Here is a 21898-nt window from a genome sequence, read left to right as displayed (position 1 = left end):
CAACTCGCCCTCGATTAAACTACCGGCATACTGATGCATGAGATGATAAATAGGAAATCTTACATCGCGGCGAAAAATCAAAAGGAAGTCTCATGAATGCCGTATACTCCGGACTGAATGAATACGCCTCTTGTTGTGTAGTCAATAGTCCAGGCGATAGTGATAAATGCCGAAGTTGCCGATTGTCGGCACGCCAACTGTGCGGCATTTGACTTGGCGCCATATCTGACCGGCAAAGTATCGGAAGACTTATCGTGCTAGTTCGTCAATATCGTACTTCCACTTCAATATCAGTGACACAGACATTTGTTCGCTGCTAGCAGTTCAAAGTGTGGATCTTTGGGGTGACGCAGAAGCCACAGCCAGAGATGTCTATTCGACGCATTGCAATTTTCTTGCAGATGGCTCACCACTTCAGTTTTGCCGCTCTATCACTCCTTCCATCATGAGACTCTCCTACTCGTTGGCGTCATTGGCTACTTTGCTGGCCGCTTCTGCACCTGCAAGTGCTCAGCCAAGCTTGGTGCAATGGGCGAACTCACTGACAACGAAAAACGCAACCGAGAGCGTGGAGAACATTGTGTCCCAGTGGGACTTAACGAACCTCACTCTTGCTGCCGTTCGTCGCTCTCCTGCGAATTGGCCCATGCCCATGATGAACAAAAACTGGACTGGAGTCACACTCGATATCAACGCGACTGTCGATCTGGGTGTCTCTTTGATTCAAGAGGCCGCCGCAAAGGGAGCCCGTGTTGTTACTTTTCCAGAAGTCTGGTTTCCTGGATACCCGAAAGTAAGATTTCATTGCAGATTCCCGACAAAATCATTTTTCTAATCATGATCAGGGTGTCATCAACGATGAGGATCCCAATCCCTGGTTCCAGTACCACGTCAAAGATTACATCGAAAACTCACTTGTTGTTGGAAGCGGCAACTGGAACAAGCTTGTGCAGGCAGCCGTTGATAACCAGATCTATGTCGTAAGATAAATCTCTCTGTTTCTTCGAGGGAAGTATGTGCTCACGTTCTATCTTCGTTCCAGGGTCTTTCTTTCTCGGAGAAGGATGCCGCACGCCTTTACATGGCACAGTCACTGATCGCCCCGGACGGTAAAATTTTGATACATCGCCATAAGCTCCGACCATCGGCTCAAGAGCGCGAGCTTTGGTCAGACGGGAAACTCGAGCACCTCTACACCGTCAGCACGCCAATCGGTCGGATCGGCATGCTCTCCTGCGGCGAGCACACGACGCCAGAAGCGATGTTCATTCAACAAGCACAGACCGAAGACATCCATCTTGGATCCTGGCCGTAAGGATTACTGGTAAAACATGCAAGAGAATACGCCGCTGATTGCCCAACAGAATGACGCCCGACTTCGGCAACACCAGCTTGGCTTACGAGTCGGCTGAAGTCATCACTACTCTCGGACATTTCTACGCCGTCGTGGGAGACACAATTGTGGTCCAAGCTTCCATCGGGACCGGCACTATCTTCCCACGAGGATCTTCGTCTGTCTGGTCTCAGCTTACCGCAAACGTATCCTTCGATGAACACCCTATCGTTTACCGCTCCTTCAATGCGTCGCAGTTCAAGAACACGACATATAATATTGGTGGAGAGCTTTCTTGGGGAACTCTTCAAGGAGTCAATGAGGGATTTCCACAGTATATCTCGCAGGTCACAGGAGATTTTGTTCCGTGGCATCAGAACCTGATCGGAGATCTGCTGAACCGGTCTGTTGTTTGAGAGGTAGGCGATCAAAACATCTCAGGTCAAAATTAGGTTATGTATTCACTCGGTAGAGACGTAATGGAGCCGCTAATACTCGTACCTGAAAAGCATGGGCCATGGTCTTCAATTACCTTTCCTGTACTTTTCAGTGAATCAGCACCCCTGTATGATGCCGCAGTTTTGCCACAACCTCAGCATGAAGGCCACGTCGGAAGGTCCCGTGGATGTTCCAGCCCACTGATATCGCCTTCTTCAAGAAATACGCGTCCTCTGGCCGGCATTGGCGCCAAGTTGCTAGCCAAAACGAGCAACACGCAGCCGTTCCCCACCCCTATGCTTCAACTCCGAAGTTGACCCGCTCTGAGGACCAACGCGATACTGGGGACAAATCACGCTATTCCGACCACACAAAAGCGTTTCAACCTCGCCCAAATCGAAGATACTTATCTCTTTTGATGCCGCTACCGACGATTGTGGATATGTTGCCGTCCATCCCACTTCTGATACCATTTTCCTGCTTTTTGCGCGAGCTGCGGATGAAACGTTAAAATCGATAGTGATAATGGCACTCTGGTTACGCCTATAAAATATCTAGGATAGTTCCACACGCAGAAAATGTAACAGACACGTTGAATATTCTTCTCCACCATGGCAGAAGGGAAAAGGAAGGAACTGAGCGCCTTTCACAGATTCTACCGCGGAACAATTTTTCAGGCGGTAATTCTCGGTCTCATCAGTTTCACACAGCCCGGAATATGGACTGCTCTCAACAGTAAGCGGCTCAGTTTATACTGAGAGGACACAGCCGCTGATTATCTGCAGACCTTGGTGCCGGTGGACAGGCAGAGCCATACGTCGTTAATGCTGCCAATGTCATTACCTTCGTGTAAGCTCCCCAAATTTGTGTCTCGAGTATGGTGTTGCTAATTGACTCAACCAGAGTCATGGTATTCTTCTCTCCGCTGGCCAGTATTGTCGGGAACATCATTGGCATGCGTTGGGTGGTGTTCATCGGCTGCATCGGATACGTGCCGTACTCGGCAGCACTCTATTGCAATTCGGTTTGGGGAACGCAATGGTTTCTGATATTCGGTGCTGTCACCTGCGGCCTCTCCGTTCGTCTCTCCGGATCCATTTCCTACAATCCAAACAGCAGACTTACACAGCACAGGCAGCAGCCCTATGGCCAGCCGAGGCAGCCATCGGCGTCGGCTACCCCGAAATACGACGAAGAGGAATGTGCAGTAAGAGAAACCTACCCTTTACCCCGCTCTCACCAGCACACCCACATCTGACGCTTCCCTTCCAGTCAGCATCTGGATGGCACTCGGCAAGCTCGGCTCCATCATCGGCACAGCCATCCAACTCGCGCTCAACGCCTCGGGCGACACAACCGGCGCCATCGCACCCAAAACCTACCTCGTCCTCATCGCGCTCCAATGCCTCGGGCTGCCCCTCGCGCTCCTCCTCTCCCCGCCGCACAAGCTCATCCGCACCGACGGCAAGCAACCCCACTTCTCCTCCACTGCCAAGGACTTCCGCACGCAAACCCGCGCCTTCCTCCGCATCTTCAAGCGCAAGGAGGTCGCGCTGCTCATCCCGGCCTTCGTCACGGCGCAATGGGGCGTCACGTACCAGGGCAACTACCTGGCGGCCTACTTCACGGTGCGGGCGCGCGCGCTGGCTGGGTTCGCGATCGCGGTGGTCGGCGCGCTGGCGAACGTGTTGACGGGCTGGTGGCTGGACACGAAGCGGCTGCGGCGCTCGACGCAGGCGCGGTGGAGTTGGGGGTTTACCCTCGCGCTGTTTACGGGCACGTGGGTGTGGAATGTCGTTGTGCAGGAGAGGTGGGCGAGGGACAGCCCTGTGATTGATTGGACGAGTGGGAATTTTGGCGCGGGCGTGGGGATTTATATCATTTACAGGTATGTGTTTCTCTGACTGGCTTCGGGGAGAGTCGCTGATGAGGTGGGGTTGATAGGATTGCGTACGAGGTTGTTGGCGTTTGGTTGTATTGGGCGCTGGGGTCGTTTGATACCGAGGCTGACACGATCGCGCTGTCGATGGGTATACTACGCTCGGCGGAATCGCTGGGCCAGGCGTTTGCGTATGCGGTTGGGTCGGTAAGAAGTGCGTCTTTGATGACGAACCTCATCGTGGCCATCGTCACCTTCTATGTTGCTGCCCCTTTTACGACTTGGGCGGCGTTCCTGGTGCAGGATAGGGCTCCCGGGGAGGATGAAGCAGAAAGTGTCAGGGATGGGGCTGCTCCATCTGAATCGGAGGTCGAGGGCGTGCAAGTGGGAGTCGTTGCGAAAGAGTAACTTTTGTCGAATGACGACAATTGCTCTCCGAAACACTTCCTGCGAATGAAGCTACGTAGCACACGTTGTACTGGGGCTGAGCGGTATGCTATGGCCATCCTCCTTGATTTGAGGCATATTTTTACCATATTGTGAGCGAGAAACTGCAAGTAGAGAAAATGGAGGAATGATATGGGCCGAGCCATCCAGCCGCGATAGGGTTGCCGTGATTGACTGCGTCTTAATAAATCCGATAACAGGCTCGATGACCTTGACAAGCAGCCACAGTGCTCAGGAGAATCACTCCATTGGATATTTCGGGCCGACCAAGAAGTATTCTAGGGAATCTTCATCTACGAGGGGACAAATGCCGCACATCGGGTAAGCATTACGAGTCGGTGCCCATGAATCCAGTTCGAGATGTCCACGGATAATGTAAAGTAAAGCATTTTTGCTTTTGAGACCTTGAATACGATGCCAACCAAAATACTTCCTTTGCTGCTGGGCGCAGTCACGGTGTACCCATTTTTTGAACTTTCCTTTGGCTACTTTGTCCTAATTCCGGCCGTAGTTGGATCGTAGGCGGTCTGTGACATGGTATGTCTCCAATCTTCTCGGCTGTAGTCATCCAGAGGTTATTTTCTCTCTTGGTGTTTTGAAGTTCCCGAGAAACATGCTTGAGAGAAGCGTGGAAGGGTAAAAAACTGTGGTTGTACAAGGAAAACACGTGGCTTCACAGGGGCTGCAGGAGAGGCTCGTATTTATCTGTACGATCTGCGGCGGGAGCTGCGAGCCGAGCCTTCGCTAAGCCTTACGAAATGAGATGGGAATCCTTCTGTGCCCGAATAAGTAACGCATTGGATCTACCTGATTCAGGAGCATGCGTTGATCAAAGTTCACCGTCGATTCGGGAAATATCTTCGCTTGGGTGGTGTTCTGAAGGTAGCTCCTCAAACAGCGCCCGTAGGGTTCGTCTGGACGAGTGCTCACTCACTCCCTGCAGAAATCTTTTGTTGCGGTTCTCTCTGGGTTGCCTCCGATAGCGGCGTCGAGAAGTTGTGCAACTTGAATAATTGACTCATGCTGATGATGGTCGATAGACATTATGTAGAGTCGGGAGAGCGCCATATTGAGTGAGTTCACATCACAAGATGTTCTCTCGGTCCAGCCAATCAGAAATGCAGCGCGGCGCCGTTGCGCAGCGAGAATACGCATGTCAGCACCAGGCAGTCCACATTTCTGTCTGCACCGTGATTGAGAGTGATAACTTGTCCCAGCAGTCCGTCTACGAGAAATCTTGGAAGAATGACACGATGCAACGAAACATGGGCAGAGTCTAGAGCCATATTCGTCTGACCGGGAGCTGCAGTACCCGTTGCCGTCACTTCATCCTCCGCTTTTGTTATCAGCTTCGATGGGTTTCTGCAGCACGAAGTATGGGTTCTCATCATTGTTGCATGATTTCTCTTCCATAAGCGCCCACCAGGGCGGAGCCTGTGGTATTCATATGCCCCGCTCCGTGCGAGAGAAGTCCGACTACCGAGGCTACTCCACTGTTCCGTTGGTCCATCCAGGACGGTGATGCAAGGCACCTCATCCACTTCCCTGCTCGCCGGATCTCCCTAAATTGTGGGCCGGCCAGACTGAAACAGGCTCTACACAGCCATGCGTCTTTTTTCGTCATGGCCCCTCGATCGGGTGCGGGCCGACCCTTGCGCCTCACACCGGGATGCACGGAACCCTTACAATGATTTCCGCAGTCAAGCTCAACTCACGGGCTTGGAAGGCTTGGCTCGACCGAATCAGGCCGCAGTGCGATGGGCTCTAGATGGCCCGGATGACGTGTCGGGGCCTTAAGGGATGGATTTCCAGAGGCCATCGACCGTGCTCTTGACAATCTCCACTCCTGGATCTGGGAGCTTTGTTGTCAAGAGATATGGAAAGATAAGACCAATTATTTGACGAAAAAAGGGGACCCAAGCGAAGTCCGATCAACAACCAGGGCCTTCTGGGAACAACACCACACAGATCCCCTCCCCGTTCCCGATCAGCCACCTATCCCCGAGCTCATTCCGAATAGGACCCTGCTGCAGACCATGGGTGGCTTCCGTGAAACAACGCGTGCGATTGTATGCACCTCCCCCCTTTACCTCCCCGAGCACGAACGCCGAACCCGTACTCCATTGTACCAGCACTGCGGACTCACGAAAATGTCTCAACCGGGAGAGCTGATGGCGCTTGCAGCTTGCACTACACGCACGGAGAAATCACGGGCTGAGGAGCATACAAACGGCCAGGGAGCTGTCCAGCGCGGCTTTGTATAAAAGAACAAGAAGTCTGCGAAGTTCAGTCCTCATCAACCAGCAAAGACAACGCCCGGTCTTCCATCGTTCTCACGCCACAAGCCAGCCGATCTTATCTAATACTTCAACCATGGGCTCCATCACTCAGAGCTACTCTGGCGGTCTTTCTCCCTTCGCGGACAGACTCATTACCCGTCGTGTTGACGAGCTGGCGGCTTCTCAACCTTTCCGTACTTGGGTCTCGGTGCCTCAGTCAAACGATATCAGCGGCCAATGGCGGGAAATCACTTTCCACGAGCTTTCCCAAGCCGTCGATGGAATGGCAAGGTGGATTGAGAGAACCATTGGCGCAGGGACCGCAAGGGAGACCGTGGCATATCTTGGGTAGGGTCCAGCGTGCAGCAAATGAGAGGATCAGAATCTAACGCCTTGTCAGTATCAACGATGTGAGATACACGGTCGTCATTCTGGCCATGATCAAGGCCAACCGGAAGGTAAGAAGACTCGAGTCTCGAGGCATGAGCGGGAACTGACGGGTGGCTGTAGGCACTTCTCCCGTCGTTGCGCAACTCGGACGATGGGCAAATCAACTTGATCCAGCGCACCGACTGCAAGCACTTCCTGTACTCGGAAGGCGTGGAAAAGAACCTCAAGGCGTTCCACGACCATCCGGAGCTCTCGGGGCACCAGATCCCAAGCTTCGACGAGATGATCCTCGAGGGCGCCAAGGGACCGTACCGGAACCTCAAAGTGGAGAAGCGGCCGTATTCGCAATCCGAGGCGGTGCTCGTCCTGCACACTTCGGGCAGTACCGGGCTGCCCAAGCCCATCTACATCACCAACGGCTGGCTGAACACGCTCGATCACCAGCGGTTCATGGATGCGCCGCGCGGGCGGGACAACACGCTGGCCATGTACATGACGGCCAACAAGTCGCTGTTCACGATGCTGCCATTCTTCCACACCATGGGCATCATCACCATCCTCAAGTCCATTTACTGCGGCCCGCTGATCATGCCGCCGCCCGGGCGCATCCCGACGGCCGAGATGGCCATGGAGATTCTGCAGCTGAAGAAGCCGTGGTCGGGGCTGTTCGCGCCGTCGGTGCTGGAAGACATGTCGGAGACGCAGAAGGGGCTGGACGCGCTCGCGACCATGGAGTACGTCTTCTTCGCGGGGGCGCCGCTGGCCAAGGAGGCGGGCGACCGCATCACGCGGGTGACCAAGCTGACGTCGATGATCGGGTCGACCGAGGCGTGCTTCATCCAGAGCCTGGTCAACCGCGATCCGGCCGACTGGCAGTACTTTGAGTGGTCGGCGTACTCGGGCGTGGTCATGGAGGACGCGGGCGAGGGCGAGGGCCTGTGCGAGTGCGTCATCAAGCCCATCGCCGAGCCGCGCTACCTCGGAGTCTTCTACACCTTCCCTGACATCGCCGAGTGGCGCACCAAGGACCTGTTTGAGGCCCACCCCACCAAGCCGGGTCTCTGGCGCTACAAGGGCCGCCGCGATGACGTGCTTGTGCTGAACAACGGCGAGAAGTTCAACCCCGTCAGCTTCGAGAAGACGGTCGAGAACCACGCGCTCGTCCGCGGCGCCCTCGTCGTCGGCCAGAGCCGCTTCCAGCCCGCCCTGCTGATCGAGCCCGACTGGGAGAAGGTCGAGGTGCACGGCAAGCAGGACCTGGCCCTCCTCCTAGACGAAGTGTGGCCCGCCGTCGAGAAGGCCAACCACGATGCCCCCGCCCACGCCCAGGTGTGGAAGAACAAGATTGCCTTCACCAAGAGGGACAAGCCGTTCCTGCGCGCCGCCAAGGGCTCCATTCAGCGCCGTGCAACTGTCGGCACGTATGACAGCGAGATCGACGCGCTGTACCTGAACGAGGGCCAGGGCTTCTCCGAGCAGCTGGGTGCCTTCGACAAGGACGCCGACATCGACGCCACCAAGACCTTCCTGCGCACCGCCTTCCAGCTCGTCCTCACCAACTTCAAGAACAACCCGCAAGCCACCGACGATGCCGACATTTTCGACCTGGGAGCCGACTCGCTGCAGGCCATGGCCCTGGCCAGCGCCCTCTCGTCGGCCATCAAGTCGGCCGCCAGCCGCGACGCTTCCGTCGTGCCGCGCGACATCTACGCCAACCCGACCGTCAGCAAGCTGGCCGCTGCCCTGCGCTCCAAGCTGTCGGCCACCGACGATGGCCAGAAGCTGGCGCGCGAGACGGTCATGGCCGACATGGTCAGGAAGTACACCGAGACACTTCCCACCACCTCGTCGACCGCCGACCTGCCGCCCATGCCCGCCCGCCACACGGTCGTGCTGACGGGCTCGACGGGCGCCCTGGGCAACTTCATCCTGCAGGAGCTGATCGAGTCGCCCGAGGTCGAGCACATCTACTGCCTCAACCGCTCCGACCCAGCCACGGCCGCCTCGCGCCAGGCACAGTCATTCGCCGAGCGCGGCGAGACGGCCGACTTCTCGAAGGTCACCTTCCTCAAGACCGACTTCAGCCAGCCGCTCTTCGCCCTGTCCCAGCCCGACTACGATCAAATGGCCGCCGCCGCCACGCTCTTCATCCACAACGCCTGGGCCGTCGACTTCAACCACGCCCTCGAATCCTACGAGCCAACCCACGTCTCGGGCGTGCGCCGCGTCGTCGACTTCTCGCTCGCCTCCACCCACCGCGCCCACATCGCCTTCATCTCCTCTGTCGCCTCCGTCGGCAACCACCCGCAGCTCCACCCATCCGCCGGCCCCGTCCCCGAAGCTTTCTTCGACGACGACCGCGTGCCACTGCCGCAGGGCTACGGCGAGAGCAAGCACGTGTCCGGCCGCATTTTAGCGGTTGCCGCCTCCCGCGCCGGCGTCCCCGCCAGCATCGTGCGCTGCGGCCAACTCGGCGGGCCCCGTGGCCGCCTCGGCGTGTGGAACCGCCACGAGTGGCTGCCCAGCCTCGTGCGCACCAGCGTCAACATGGGGCTCGTCCCCGCCCACCTCGGCAACTCGGACCTCGTCGACTGGGTGCCCATGGACGCCGCCGGCCGCACCGTCGTCGAGGTCTCGCTCGCGAAGGCGCGGCGGCACGCGGCTATCGTCAGCGGCAGCGAAGAGCGTCTCGACGTTTTTCACGTGCAGAACCCGCGGGCTGCGCGCTGGGAACACCTCGTGCCTGTCATTCGCGAGTGGTATGGCAGACGGGGCCGGGAGGTGCGGGCGGTGGAGTTTGACGAGTGGCTCGACGCGCTGCGCCGCGTGCCCCTGACCGACGCCGACGAGGTCGCCAAGAAGCCCGGTGTCAAGCTGATTGACTTTTACGAGGGGCTGAAGATGGAGGGCGGTGCGCTGCCGCCGATGGAGACGCGGCACACGCAGGAGCTGAGCCCGTGCTTGCGCGAGCTCAAGGCTGTTGATGGCAGGTTGTTTGAGAATTGGATGGAGCAGTGGGGATTCTGATATAAAGGCGCGCTTTATGAGAGAGGAGGGATATAGAATTGGGTACTTATAGACGGGATGGCGTTTTTGGGAAATTTGTGCAGGATTAAGGGGTATCAATGTATTCGAAGTTCAGCCTTCAATGAGAACACTTGCTCATATAACCCTTTCTGTATTGTTTTGATGGAGTATCTATGCTCACCTGGCCTTTAAGAGTAAAGTAGCTGCTTTTCGCTTGTTTATAGGAGCTCAGTGCTACAGGAGGTATCCAATTGACCCGATATCAAAGAAATCTTAGCGTTCATGGACCTATGCTCAAATCTCTTGATTAGTTTAACAAGACTTCTTAATGGCTTTCTGGTTGAAAGAGACGGCTATCATACTTACCTGTTAGATTATTATCTAACAAATAAAGAGGAGTTTCAGGACATTTTTCCCGCGTAAACAATCATGAAGAGATAAAAACGTAAAGGGTTCTTTACTGATCACGATGAACTGTTTCAACAAATTATTCATCACCACCTTGATACCTCCTACCTGACAACAAAAAAACGCTCAAACCCCATTCCTCTCATTCCACTTCCGATCAAAAACCTGCAAACTCCTCTGCGCCGTCGGCACCACATCCAACGCCTTGACCGCCACCCTCTCCGGCCTCTCCAACACCCACGCCACCGCCTCGGCCACATCATCCGCCACCAACGGCTCGTACCCCTCCACAAACCCCTCGTACATCCCCTTATCGTACCCGACCCTCTGCTCGTGAAAATTCGTCGCCACCACCCCGGGCCTGATCGCAATCACGCGAATGCTCGTCTCGCGCAGCTCATTCCGCAGCGCATTCGTAAACGCCTCCTGCGCCGCCTTGGTCGCATGGTACACGGCCTCGCCGGGGAACGGCGGCACCTCGAGGCCTGTCACGGACGTGACGTTGACGATGGTCCCGCGCGCGGCGTCTAGCATGCCGCCCTGGTTGAGCGCGGCGTGCGCGGCGAAGAGCACGCCGTCGACGTTCGTCGCCGTCATCGTCGCGATGTGCTCGATGCTCTGGTGCGGGAACAGCGCGGGCGCGCCGAGCGCGAGGCCGGCGTTGTTGATCAGCGCGTCGAGCGGCCGGTCCGCCAGGTGCTGCGCGCGGATGGTGCTGAGGGCGGCGGCGAGCTGCGCGTGCTGCCGCACGTCGGCGGCTGCGACGTGGATGGGGCCGGCGTGCGGGATGTCGGCGCGGAGGGAGGAGGCGAGGGCGTGGAGCTTGTCGGCGGAGCGGGAGAGGAGGATGAGGGTCGCGGATTCCTGGGCCAGGCGGCGCGCGATGGCCGCGCCGATGCCCATTGAGGCGCCGGTGATGAGGATGATTTTGCCCGAGAGGGACATGGTGGGGGGTTTTTGTTGAAGTGATGGATTTTTTTGGACGCGGGGAGAAGAATGGGTGCGTGGGGTATTCCAGTCGGCGTGATGCTGTCGTATGAGATGCTTCCACACGTGAGATATTTATCACTGAAGTTGCCAAGCACAGTGTTGCTTTCTGTTGACATCATAGTCGCGATATTACAAAGCAAGGCGCTAAATTGGTGGGTCTTCCACCGCACCTATTGGCCGAGTGGTCAAGAATTACCGTTTTGGGACACCGCAACGGAGATAACTTTGCAACCTCGTCAAGTGCGTATCAAGTATGATATTTGAATGCGTAAGAAGAATAAGTCTTGCGGCCGCCAAGCTTGAACGTATGTATTGTGTTTGCAAGAAACTTGCACGAAATGTAGAAGTTACAGCTTGCCTTCTTTGAGGGAGTAGCCAAGAAACGGGAGATGATGGACCAAAGATCCGAGTCGGAAATCTTTTAGCAGACTTTGGTTTTACATACCGGCCCCATGATCTTGAGAACTTTCCAAGACAAGCTACTCCCAAACTGGAGTGCAAACACGAACCCGTACCCGAAAGCGACAAACTTTCACACCCCTGGCCCCAATCCTTCTGGATCAATTCTGGCTGACAAAAATTTCACTCATCTCACCCATCGACCCCTCTAGCAGTTTTATATGTATCCTTCACTTGATTCCATTCTCTGAGCAAGCCACCTCTACCATCCCCCCTTACCCAAAGCTTACATCAGGCCACAAGCGTCGTCCGGCATATCGTTACCATTGGGCCCTTGGAGCTAGTAGTGGCTGCAGCGCACTACGCCCGGCAGGAATATCAGGTAGTGTGCAGGGATACAGCCTCCTACACTTACAGGTACCTGTTTCGGGTTGCCTGTAAGGGTGCCATCTATTTCCTCATGTCTCTTCTTGCGCACAATAACCATAGCCATCAGCCACATATTTGGGTCAAAGGTCGAATTCTCGTAGTTGAACCCGCAGCCCCTTTCGGGGTCATTGGCGGCAGCCTGAGGGACTTTGGATTTGGAGACTTGCGGAGGCATACTGTACGGAGCTGGAAGAGGGGGTTTGAGACAATGAACAAGACCTGGCCTAGGAATTCTCATGTGATAAAGTCGGTTTCTTCTTACGGCAATGTCTGTCCTTGCGTAGTGTTGAGAGGAGCCATGTTGTGAATTCGCGGGGGAAATTGAGTTTGCAACGTAGCCGGAGCCAACGGGCAATCACCAGCTGGCCCGTCAATTGCCGGAGGCGCGTTTCATGCTTCTTTATGGTATCAGGGTGTTGCGGGTAGCTGCATATAACGAACACAATACGCGAGCGAGATGTCTTGGAACTTGAAAAACTGCAGACGAACGAAACCGTGCGATGAAATCTTTTTTTTCAGTGTATACAAAATCTTATGTCTTCAATTCTTTTTCCGTGGTGAGATTAAATCGTTCTCTCTGTGATGAGTTCATAGATGCTGTCTTCAACTTCTCTTACTGCCCCGCATTCTCCTCGAATTCGACCAGTGCTGTTCCAGCTTTGCAAAGATCCTATTTCACGTTAGTATAATCTCGATTCCAGAAGCATGAAACTCGACACTTACCCCTTGACCATGCACAATCTTCTTCACGACGCCTTTCTGCGGACTCCGGATCACCGTCTCCATCTTCATGCTCTCAATCACGACCAACGCTTGACCCTCGCTCACCTCATCGCCCTCGTTAACCTCCACTCTTAACACCTTACACGGCATCGGCGCGACAACGCTATTCTTCGCTTCTTTGATTCCCAGTGCTTTCTCCGCCCACTTTGGTGTTGCCAGACGCAGACGATACTGCTTCCCTTGCTGGAAGAGCGTGATGGCATCGTCGGCACGGACCACACGCGTTTCTACACGTGTATGTGGGTAGTAAGACGTCAATGTCGAGGAGCCAGCGTCCAGTTTGGCCTTCACTACTGGGTATATTGTGTCGTCGATAATGACCTCGAATGAATTCGGCTCAATTTGGCGAACCTTCACCGGTGTTGCATTCTCGGGAGTAGCAGGGCCGGTGGTTGAGGCGGCGGCCGCGGGATCTATCTCGACGAGATTGATTTCGCGCGCCTGGAAGCCGTCCCCAAAGCCAATCACCGTTAATGGACTTGTAGACTTGCGAGTTTCCGACTCTTGGAGCAGGAGCCCGATGGCTGCCTGAGCGAAGGCTTCAGGAGGAGTTGGCTGCTTGGCGAAGAGCTCAGAGTGATGCTTTTGGATGTAGCCAGTCTCAACTTCGCCAGAGACGAAGGCAGGGCTCACACAGCAGCGCTTGAGGAACTCAATATTCGTTATGGGGCCAGCGACCTCGTATTCCTCGAGCGCCATGCGAAGCTTTTGGAGAGCGGCAGTGCGGGTAGGAGCTTGGACGATGAGCTTCGCAATCATGGGGTCGTAGTGACTTGAAACCTCGTCACCCTCGACGAAGCCGGCATCTACGCGGACCGTTGCTGACTCTTTGGGAATGCGGAGATGGATGAGCTTGCCGGAGTCTGGGATGAAGTTCATGTCTGGGTTTTCTGCGTAGATGCGGGCCTCGATGGCATGGCCACGCTGTGCAATCTGCTCCTCAATTTCAGCTTGAGTAAGAGGAAGCTTGCCACCTTCAGCCACAATGAGCTGCCACCGGACAAGATCCTGGCCCGTCACCATCTCGGTAACCGGGTGCTCAACCTGTAGGCGGGTGTTCATTTCCATGAAAAAGAACTCATTAGTTTCGTTGTCGAAGATGAACTCGACGGTGCCTGCGCCTTCGTACTTGACAGCCAGCGCTGCTGCACGCGCCTTTTCCCAAAGATCCTGCCTGATGGACTCTTCCAGATGCGGGGCCGGGGACTCTTCCAAGATCTTCTGGTGGCGGCGTTGGATGCTGCAGTCGCGCTCACCCAATGCAACACAGTTTCCATGCTGATCAGCAAAGACCTGAACTTCGATATGGCGGGGAGTGGTGATGTATTTCTCAACAAGCATGACATCATCGCCGAATGAGTTTCTTGCTTCAGACTTTGCCGATTCCAGCTGATCCAGGAACTCGTCCGGAGTCTTGACTATGCGCATACCCTTGCCACCACCGCCCTTTACAGCTTTCAAAAGAACCGGGTAGCCAATCTTCTCGGCCTCTTGCTTCAAAAAGCCGGGGTCCTGGTTCGAGCCGTGGTAGCCAGGGATGCAAGGGACGCCAGCAGCAGTCATGATCTCTTTGCTCTTGCTTTTGCTGCCCATGGCCTCGATTGCTTCCCAAGGGGGGCCGATGAAGGTCAGGCCGGCGTCCTTGCATTTCCTTGCAAAGACCGGGTTCTCGCTCAAGAAACCATAACCTGGATGGATGCCTTGACACCCTTCCCTCTTGGCTACTTCGATAATGCGGTCACCATCCAAGTAGGCGCTGGGCTCACTCAGGTTGACGGCGAAAGGTGAACTGAGGGCATGCTGAGAGGTGGCGTCTGGGTCGGTGTACAAGGTGGTAACGCGCACACCGTACTCCGATGCCGTACGCCCGACGCGGAGAGCAATTTCTCCTCTGTTTGCAATGAGCACAGAGGTTAATGGCTTTGTTATGGGGCTGCTTGCGGCAGCGGCTGAGGCATGGCTCCGCCGGGTAGAGGCCGCGTGATAGCTCAGCACGCGGGCAGTGTAGCGGGCGCCGCGCAGCCTGGGAAGAGAGTGCATTGTGAGTGAAAAAAGTTGGGTTTGCGGAGGAGAAGAGGGAGTGGCAGGAGGAGAATGAGCAGCTTCCCCAGGCGGTAGCTACCCCAGACGGGGTCTTAGCTATGCCGCGGCTACCCGAGCGGGGAAGACTTGAGGCGCGTGCTTGCACACTCGCCGGACTGTGCGATGGATGTTTGCTCGGGGCCTCCATCCTTCCAAACATCGTGGGTCTGGCGAGGTAACGTATACCCAGCGTCACGGGGAGATGGACTGAGCGGGCGGCCTGGGGTGTTCGTCGCACACCTCGAGCTTCTTCCTGGCATGCCCACCATGACCGCGCCTTCCGCACCCGTCAGCCAATAACCGCACCCCCGACAACATCAATTCCTTCGATCCAAGAGAGCCTTGCGCACGCACGCGTTCCCCCTCCGCACTCGCGCCTCGCCGATTCCATCGCTACCGTGCCCTGAGAGAGCCGCTCCTTGCCCCGCTCGGCGCCGGCCCCAAGCCGTCGCATGTGTTGTCGCGCGTCGCGCTCCGAGGAATGACCACCGCCGCGTCATAAGCTCCGTTCCGCTCCAACTCCGACGCGTCCAAAGACGAGCATACCCAAGCCGCGGCGCGCTCGCTTTCGCTTCGCCAACATGTCCGACTACGGCTACGACTCGGACGACTTCGATCTCTACGATGACGGCTGGCTTTACATCGCCGAGGAAGACCACCTTGCTGTACGCTATTTCCCCAAGCTCCTTGTCTGAAACCACTCTGACACTCCCCCAACAGGACGACCTTGCCGAGCGCGCCATCGCATCTCCTCCTCCATGCGACTACGACATCGACGGCGCAGGTTACAACTCCGACTACTTCGAGTACTGGGTGGACATTGAGTACAATTCAGACGGCTGGAACGATGTCCAAGGCGCTGCAAAGACCAGCGTCACCAACAAGAGCACACCTGGTCCGAAGAAAAGGAGGAGAGTCGCACAGAGCGGCCCGTCGCAGAAGAAGCGCAAGGGCGCGCATGGTCGCAAGCTTATTGACTCGGCACCTGAGTCTGGAGACAATGTGCCGCCTGTCCTGTGGCAATCCAGCAGAGAGCGCATCAAGCGGGACTTTGAGGAACCTAGGACCTTGACCGAGGAGCCGCAATCCTTCTCTCTACTGGGTGACTGGAGAACGCGCTTTGGCGCTGACGGAGACCAGTCGAAAGGGAATCACGCCGATGTCAAACATGAAGTCGCTCCTGATGCCGCGGATCAGATCCTTAAGGCAGTGAAAATGGCTTCAGCCGCTCCAGAGGAGGAAGACTGGGAAGATGACGAGGAGTCTACCCAAGAAGACGGAGATGGCCTTGGGAACCTTATCGCCGGGAGTGGTCTCGATCCCGAGGCACTCATGCGCGCCCTTCAAGAGAACCTCGCCAAATCTGGAGCCGCCCCAGCCGGCCTTGACCAATCCACGCTTCTGAGATACGCCTTGCGCATGTTTAGTGGCGAGGGAGAGGCTGATGACATTGCTGGCGAGCTTGCTGAAGATCTATTCGAACAAGCTGAGGAAGACGACCCAGAGGGCAAAGACATTGCAGCATGGGCAGCACAGCAAAAGGGCAGACCGGAGAATGATGATGAGGAAGAATCTGGCGCGAGCCTCAATGGAGTCTCTGAGCCCGTACCCAAGAGCGAAGCTGCACTACCTCCTACCCCGCCCACGAACGAGGCATCCGGCACTGAGGGGAAGGGTAAAAAGAAAAATACCGAAGCCGCGGCGTCAACATCGGTTGCAAGCGGACTTCGGCCCCGCAAACGTAAAGCGGCAGAACCCGAGCCGGATGATGAACCTCCGCCCAGACCAAAGCGAGCCACGCGATCTTATGCTGCACCAACGGCCAGTAGCAAGTCCAGGACTGTTGGTTCGAAGGGTGGTAAGGGCAAACGTGGCTAGACGCCAGGCAGTTTGCTTGACTTTTTTTCTTGTCTCATTGTTGGAGCATTGGCCTCACAACGGTAGATTATTGCACATCCTCTTCACCTATGACCCTATCCGGCAAGGAAGAAGACGTGCACTTTTGGGAATTGGGATCAGCTAAACCACAACATCGGCGCCACCGGGAGGGATCGGAGATACCAAGTCACGGGCAGGACACCTATGCTCCACGGCGGATACCTCTTTCGAGTCGTCATATTTGTTTATGGGTATACAGAATGGATAACTGTTTTCATTTCTCTTCATGAGTTTGCATCGAGAATTTACTTTGCGCTAATACTGTTGCAGCCAGCCATTTCCGCTTGCTACATATACCGCAATTGATTATCGGGGTAACCCTTATTACGTGTTGCCTACGTGGACTGACAGGGTTTCTCCAACAGCCTTATTCTAAAGGGGTGGAGAAGCTGCGCGCAAGTCACGATGGGACTCGAGAGGCGGTCCAAGGAAAGCTTGTTTATCTTGAACCATGGGATGAATTATTGAACCCGTCACTACTGTGGGAGCAACTCGACAGTTTCCAAACCAGATGTATTATGTCGGTCCTCATAAGTCGCTAACGAGACAGCATATAACCCACGAGCCTCAACGCACTGCGGCAGATTGAACCATCTACCTTTCAGAAGACAGTCGACGCCTGGTGTTTTGAACCCAGTATTTCCAAATTCTCATCGAATAATTTACTATCACCTCCTCAAAGACTCGCCAGCAATTCGTTAGAAAAGCAAGAGAGGACTGGTCCTGAGCGGTACGTGAATGGTTATCCTGACCAGGAAGTAAACAAAGCGGCATAGGTCTGGCTATAGGCACTAGGTACTATACACCAGACAACATCAAGTATCAAAACCAACACTGCGAGTATTTCTTTGCTCAGCTATCTTGCTTTTCCTACTCAAATCAGCACTACAATCTCTAACAATCTTTCGGACTATTACTCTTTAAACATTACTATTCCTAGAGCCCTATTCATTGCTATATGTACTTCTTTTGAGATACCGCCCTGCAGCCTCATCCGGACCATTTCTTTTCGGCGCTCTCTTCAACCTTGCTAAGCACAATTGTTCAACAACCAACACCAGCCAGCCATCCAAAACGCCACCACATCAGTCATTTCTCATACACACACAACCATGAAGCTCACAGCCATCCTCCTCCCGCTCACGGCCTTTTTCTTCACCCACCACCGCCCCGCCACCGCCGCCTTCTCCGGCCGCTTCATCAACAACTGCAAGTTCCCCGTCTACGCCAAGACATCGCGCGGCGGCGGCTACGACTCGCACGAGATGGTCAAGGTCGCGCCTAACGGCGGCGTGTACCACGCCAAGGTGAAGACGATCAACAACGGGCCGGGAGTGTGCATCAAGGTGCAGCCATTCCCGGACGAGACCTGGCACAACGTGTATCAAATCGAGTACTCGCAGAGCGACACGCCGTGGACGCGCGAGGAGGATGCGGTGTGGGCCTGGTACGATCTGTCGACGGTCGACGCCGCTCCTTTCACACTGTATTGGAGAAGGCTCGAGGTCGCGGGCAAGAAGGGCTGCAGGGTTTTGGAGTGTCCGCCCGGAAGGACGGAGTGCGAATGGCCGGTACCGGAGAAGGGGGAGATGGGGGATTGTAGGGCTGGGAGGAATGCGACGATTGTGATGACGTTGTGTAGGAAGTAGTGGGTGGACGGTTCTGGGCCAGCTGTGCTTCTGATTCAATATGTTCATGTCCCTTTTGCATTCAAGAGTTTGTTGACAATCCTTTATTCTTTGTTTGTTGTATGCTTTGTAGCAATGATTTCTCATTCACGCCCATATCAAATCTCACCATAATGACCTTACTGTCACAAATCCCCTATCCCTACATAGTCCACATTAATTTCGTTGGTAGGATTCATGAGATACCGCAGGTTGCTCTAAGCCCCGAACCTGGCAGCCACATTAGGCGTAGCCGTCGACTCCACGGCAGCAGGCGTTGTGGAAGCCAGCGTCTCCGTCGTAGTCGGGCAGACAGTCTCGGTTGAAGTCGTCGTATATGTCCATGTAGAATACATGGTCGTCGTCGAGTCGCGCACGCGCCCGAAGCTGACTTCGAAAGTGTCCTCCTCAACGGCGCAACAGTCGGTAGAAACAACGTCAACTGAGCAGCAGTACTTGCCATTTGAGCAAGGTATGATGTTGTATTTGGTACCCTTGGGATATGGGTAGCCAGTTGTATCTTGAGAAGAAGGAAGTTTTTGTCAGTTCCTTGTCCATTGTGGAAGCGGGATACATGAAACTTACTTTTGAGCCGGCAGTACTCTGCACCTGGACAGGCCTCACCGGCACCGAAATTCCAAGTGCATCCTTGGTAGGATAGGAGTTCGAGCGAGTTGTTTGACGCGCTCAGACACAAGCCGTTGTCAAGACAAACAGAGTCTTCGGAGCAGCATGACAGGTGCGGATGGTACTCAGGCATGTTCCGACATTCATGAAGAGAGCTGTCCTACATAGCATAGTGTCAGTTGGTTTTGGCGTTCTTCAAGCTAACCCCATCGGCCTCTCATTTTCCCATTTAATGCAAGCGGATCCAGTAGACGATTCTCGGTACGCACCTGTTGCCTATTCATGTTGTAGCACAGGGCGTGTGCGGTTTCGGAGCAGAATATCAGGCCCAGCAAGATGCTGGCAACCTTCGACTTGAGGCCGAGCATACTGTTAAGAATATGGACTTCGATTATTTTCCGTAGACGAGAGAAATGAAGGCGCGGGGAATCAAATTCTCAACAATTGACAGCTGCAGTCTTTTTATATATACATATTTAATTGCCGCAGTGATGCCTGGCGTCGTATCCGGCGTCGCTTATCATCTACAGATTTGCGGATTCGCATGATGGGGCCCATTGCGGATTCCGGCCGCGTGGGTGTGCTCGGCAATCGTCCAGTAAACGCTCGTTCCTGCATCACGTCGGGCTTGTCCGGCCGGCGAGAACCCTGTATTCGTTCACCGCTTCGGGAAGGAATTGGGGGCAGAAATAACTTAGCGAGCCTTGGCTAGACCTAACAGGCTGGTGGTGCTCTCCTGTTGGTGGGCATAATCTCGTATCTTCACCGGGTGTAACGGGATATTGCCTAGATCCTTCAATGTCCTTTTTTTTTAATCCCCTCCAAAGCCACGTTCACACCACCCGCACCTAAGATTGAGGGAAACTTCTGTGGCTCATGCATGTTGAGTGTAGCTTTATTCAAGTAAACTCGGTCTTGACAGTGGGATTCAGATAATCACTTTGCGCATCGAGTAATTATTTCGCAAAGTGTTTGATGCTGTTTTGCTGGAATGCCGATGCAACAAATTTATATGTTTTCCGATATGTGCAGTGACCACTTATGACCCGAATTCCACGCCTTTCTAGTTTCTACTTCTTTGTCTGCATGTCTACGACATGTTTTGATTGAAGTGGATCCGCGGATAAGCAAGCAAACTTCCGGAAAGTACTAGATGAGAAGCTTTCAGGTATAAAAGCCCACTCTAAAACTCGAATGCAGCCACAGCGACTAGGAATCACTTGAACCATACCCTAATTTTTTTTAAAATAAAAACGCACGCAGAAAGCCTTAACGTCTGCGGATAAGATATGTTTCGCCTCTACACCCCTCCCTCTCTCATCACAACATTCAAAAGAATATCTACATGGTGTATACAACGGAGACTATAGTAATGCTCGAGCCAAATTTGAAGGTGTTGAACAAGGAGGCCGGTGTATAACTGGCGAACGAGAATCACGGCCTTTGTTCGAACCACAACAATGCATATTGTTCCTTCACTATTCACCGCTTGAAACTCTACATCTATATAGCAACCATTCCATTGTATTTAGACAGCATGCTGTCAGTCAATATATAAAATCCCTCGATATCGATGTAAAGCGACGGTAAAACCGCAACCTTTCGAAACATCGACTCAAGCTCGAACTTTTCGACTCTCTTCCAACACTTTCACACATCTCAAGCCACAGCAAAGGTAAAATCTCCTTTACCCTTTCCACGCAACGATCAACATGCAATCTACCGCCACGTCGAACACCTTCACCGACGTCTCTCTCGTTCCCAACGAGAGCCTCTCCAAGTACCTCAACGAGTTTACTGACAAGGTCGGCAAGCTCGAGGACCTTTACCGCTCCCTCGGTACCATCTGGCATAGGATCCATATCGAGACCCGCGAGCGCCCGGAGCTAAACCAGGCCACCTCGGCCGCCGCCCGTGCAGCGCACGACCTCTTCATGGTAGAGGAGACGGACCCGGTGCGCGACATCTCCGCCGATGTGGACGGCCTGATCCGCAGCGCGCGTGGGTTCATCCGCCGCGGTGAGTGGGACCGGGCTCGCTCGGACATCGCCGAGGCGGAGACCTGTATGAGTGCGCTAAAGGCGCAGCTGGATGCTGCCGACGAGGCCATCGAGACGGCTGTCAGGCTGCAGACCCAGTTTGGTCCCACTAAGCGCGACAATATGCGCTATTGGGATCGCTACCCGGAGATGTATGTCTCAATGAAGGCGTGGGTGTACACCCTGCCCGGCGTGCTCCGCCTCGGCGGTGACCACGCCTTTGACATTTCTCAGTCATTCTGGCTCCCATCGGGAGATATGAATGATGTTGTGGGCCTCCATTCCGAGGAGGGCCCCTACCAGCGTGATGCTGACGGAACCTGGAATCCGGCTCGCTTCCCCATCGATTGGTAGACACGGCGGTCAGGGATGGTTGCAGGTAAGCCTTCCATTTCATGAGGTCATATTTCCTTGTGTTTGAAGCTCGACAGCGCTGCCAAAAATAAAAGGAAAATAGAATGAAGACATTTCTTGACAATTCAGTGTACCGTGAATATTCACATGTGATATCCCTGTTGGACCCGATAACCATTTGCCTTTTCTCTTTCTGTGGCCAATTACAATGATTCCTTAAGTTTTAGACAAGCCCGTTCTCATGAAGTCAATCAATCGTCCAAGACAGGACCTAAGCTCCTTGGCTGCAAAGGATTTCCGCAAGACGGGCAATGCTTGAGGAAGTGGGCGTTGTAGACGGGCGTGTCGTAGCGGTTCTCGACTGTCGGGTCAGCCGGTGTGACGCAGAC

At 54.7% G+C, this 21898-nt stretch overlaps 8 protein-coding genes across 8 annotated transcripts; 5 read left to right on the top strand and 3 right to left on the bottom strand.

The window, feature by feature from the left end:
- Positions 1–445: 445 nt before the first annotated feature.
- Positions 446–4058, top strand: LTHEOB_7374 (uncharacterized protein; the record flags this gene model as incomplete). Its single annotated transcript, XM_035516733.1, has 10 exons — positions 446–793; positions 846–980; positions 1043–1311; positions 1365–1736; positions 2424–2506; positions 2557–2620; positions 2675–2853; positions 2910–2978; positions 3044–3659; positions 3716–4058. 10 exons carry the CDS (start codon positions 446–448, stop codon positions 4056–4058), a joined length of 2478 nt encoding a protein of 825 aa, XP_035371345.1.
- Positions 4059–6470: 2412 nt separating this feature from the next.
- Positions 6471–9793, top strand: LTHEOB_7373 (Ochratoxin a non-ribosomal peptide synthetase; the record flags this gene model as incomplete). Its single annotated transcript, XM_035516732.1, has 3 exons — positions 6471–6724; positions 6777–6834; positions 6887–9793. 3 exons carry the CDS (start codon positions 6471–6473, stop codon positions 9791–9793), a joined length of 3219 nt encoding a protein of 1072 aa, XP_035371344.1.
- Positions 9794–10327: 534 nt separating this feature from the next.
- LTHEOB_7372 (NADP-dependent l-serine l-allo-threonine dehydrogenase) lies at positions 10328–11146 on the bottom strand (the record flags this gene model as incomplete). The annotated part of the gene is made up of 1 exon (XM_035516731.1): positions 10328–11146. The coding sequence occupies one exon, from the start codon at positions 11144–11146 to the stop codon at positions 10328–10330; it is 819 nt and encodes a 272-aa protein (XP_035371343.1).
- Positions 11147–12632: 1486 nt separating this feature from the next.
- On the bottom strand, positions 12633–14842 carry LTHEOB_7371 (3-methylcrotonyl- carboxylase; the record flags this gene model as incomplete). The annotated part of the gene is made up of 2 exons (XM_035516730.1): positions 12633–12689; positions 12743–14842. The coding sequence occupies 2 exons, from the start codon at positions 14840–14842 to the stop codon at positions 12633–12635; spliced, it is 2157 nt and encodes a 718-aa protein (XP_035371342.1).
- A 623-nt stretch (positions 14843–15465) lies between these two features.
- LTHEOB_7370 (Nuclear polyadenylated rna-binding protein nab2) lies at positions 15466–16762 on the top strand (the record flags this gene model as incomplete). The annotated part of the gene is made up of 2 exons (XM_035516729.1): positions 15466–15549; positions 15605–16762. The coding sequence occupies 2 exons, from the start codon at positions 15466–15468 to the stop codon at positions 16760–16762; spliced, it is 1242 nt and encodes a 413-aa protein (XP_035371341.1).
- Positions 16763–17934: 1172 nt separating this feature from the next.
- Positions 17935–18471, top strand: LTHEOB_7369 (BYS1 domain protein; the record flags this gene model as incomplete). The annotated part of the gene is made up of 1 exon (XM_035516727.1): positions 17935–18471. The coding sequence occupies one exon, from the start codon at positions 17935–17937 to the stop codon at positions 18469–18471; it is 537 nt and encodes a 178-aa protein (XP_035371340.1).
- Positions 18472–18707: 236 nt separating this feature from the next.
- Positions 18708–19484, bottom strand: LTHEOB_7368 (uncharacterized protein; the record flags this gene model as incomplete). The annotated part of the gene is made up of 3 exons (XM_035516726.1): positions 18708–19009; positions 19075–19276; positions 19386–19484. 3 exons carry the CDS (start codon positions 19482–19484, stop codon positions 18708–18710), a joined length of 603 nt encoding a protein of 200 aa, XP_035371339.1.
- Positions 19485–20828: 1344 nt separating this feature from the next.
- LTHEOB_7367 (uncharacterized protein) lies at positions 20829–21509 on the top strand (the record flags this gene model as incomplete). The annotated part of the gene is made up of 1 exon (XM_035516725.1): positions 20829–21509. One exon carries the CDS (start codon positions 20829–20831, stop codon positions 21507–21509), a length of 681 nt encoding a protein of 226 aa, XP_035371338.1.
- Between the last annotated feature and the right edge of the window lie 389 nt (positions 21510–21898).

The sequence above is a fragment of the Lasiodiplodia theobromae genome (genome assembly GCF_012971845.1).
Source record: "Lasiodiplodia theobromae strain AM2As chromosome Unknown scaffold_22, whole genome shotgun sequence".
In the NCBI taxonomy this organism is placed as follows: Eukaryota; Fungi; Ascomycota; class Dothideomycetes; order Botryosphaeriales; family Botryosphaeriaceae; genus Lasiodiplodia; species Lasiodiplodia theobromae.
This window is presented reverse-complemented; position numbering and strand designations above follow the sequence as displayed.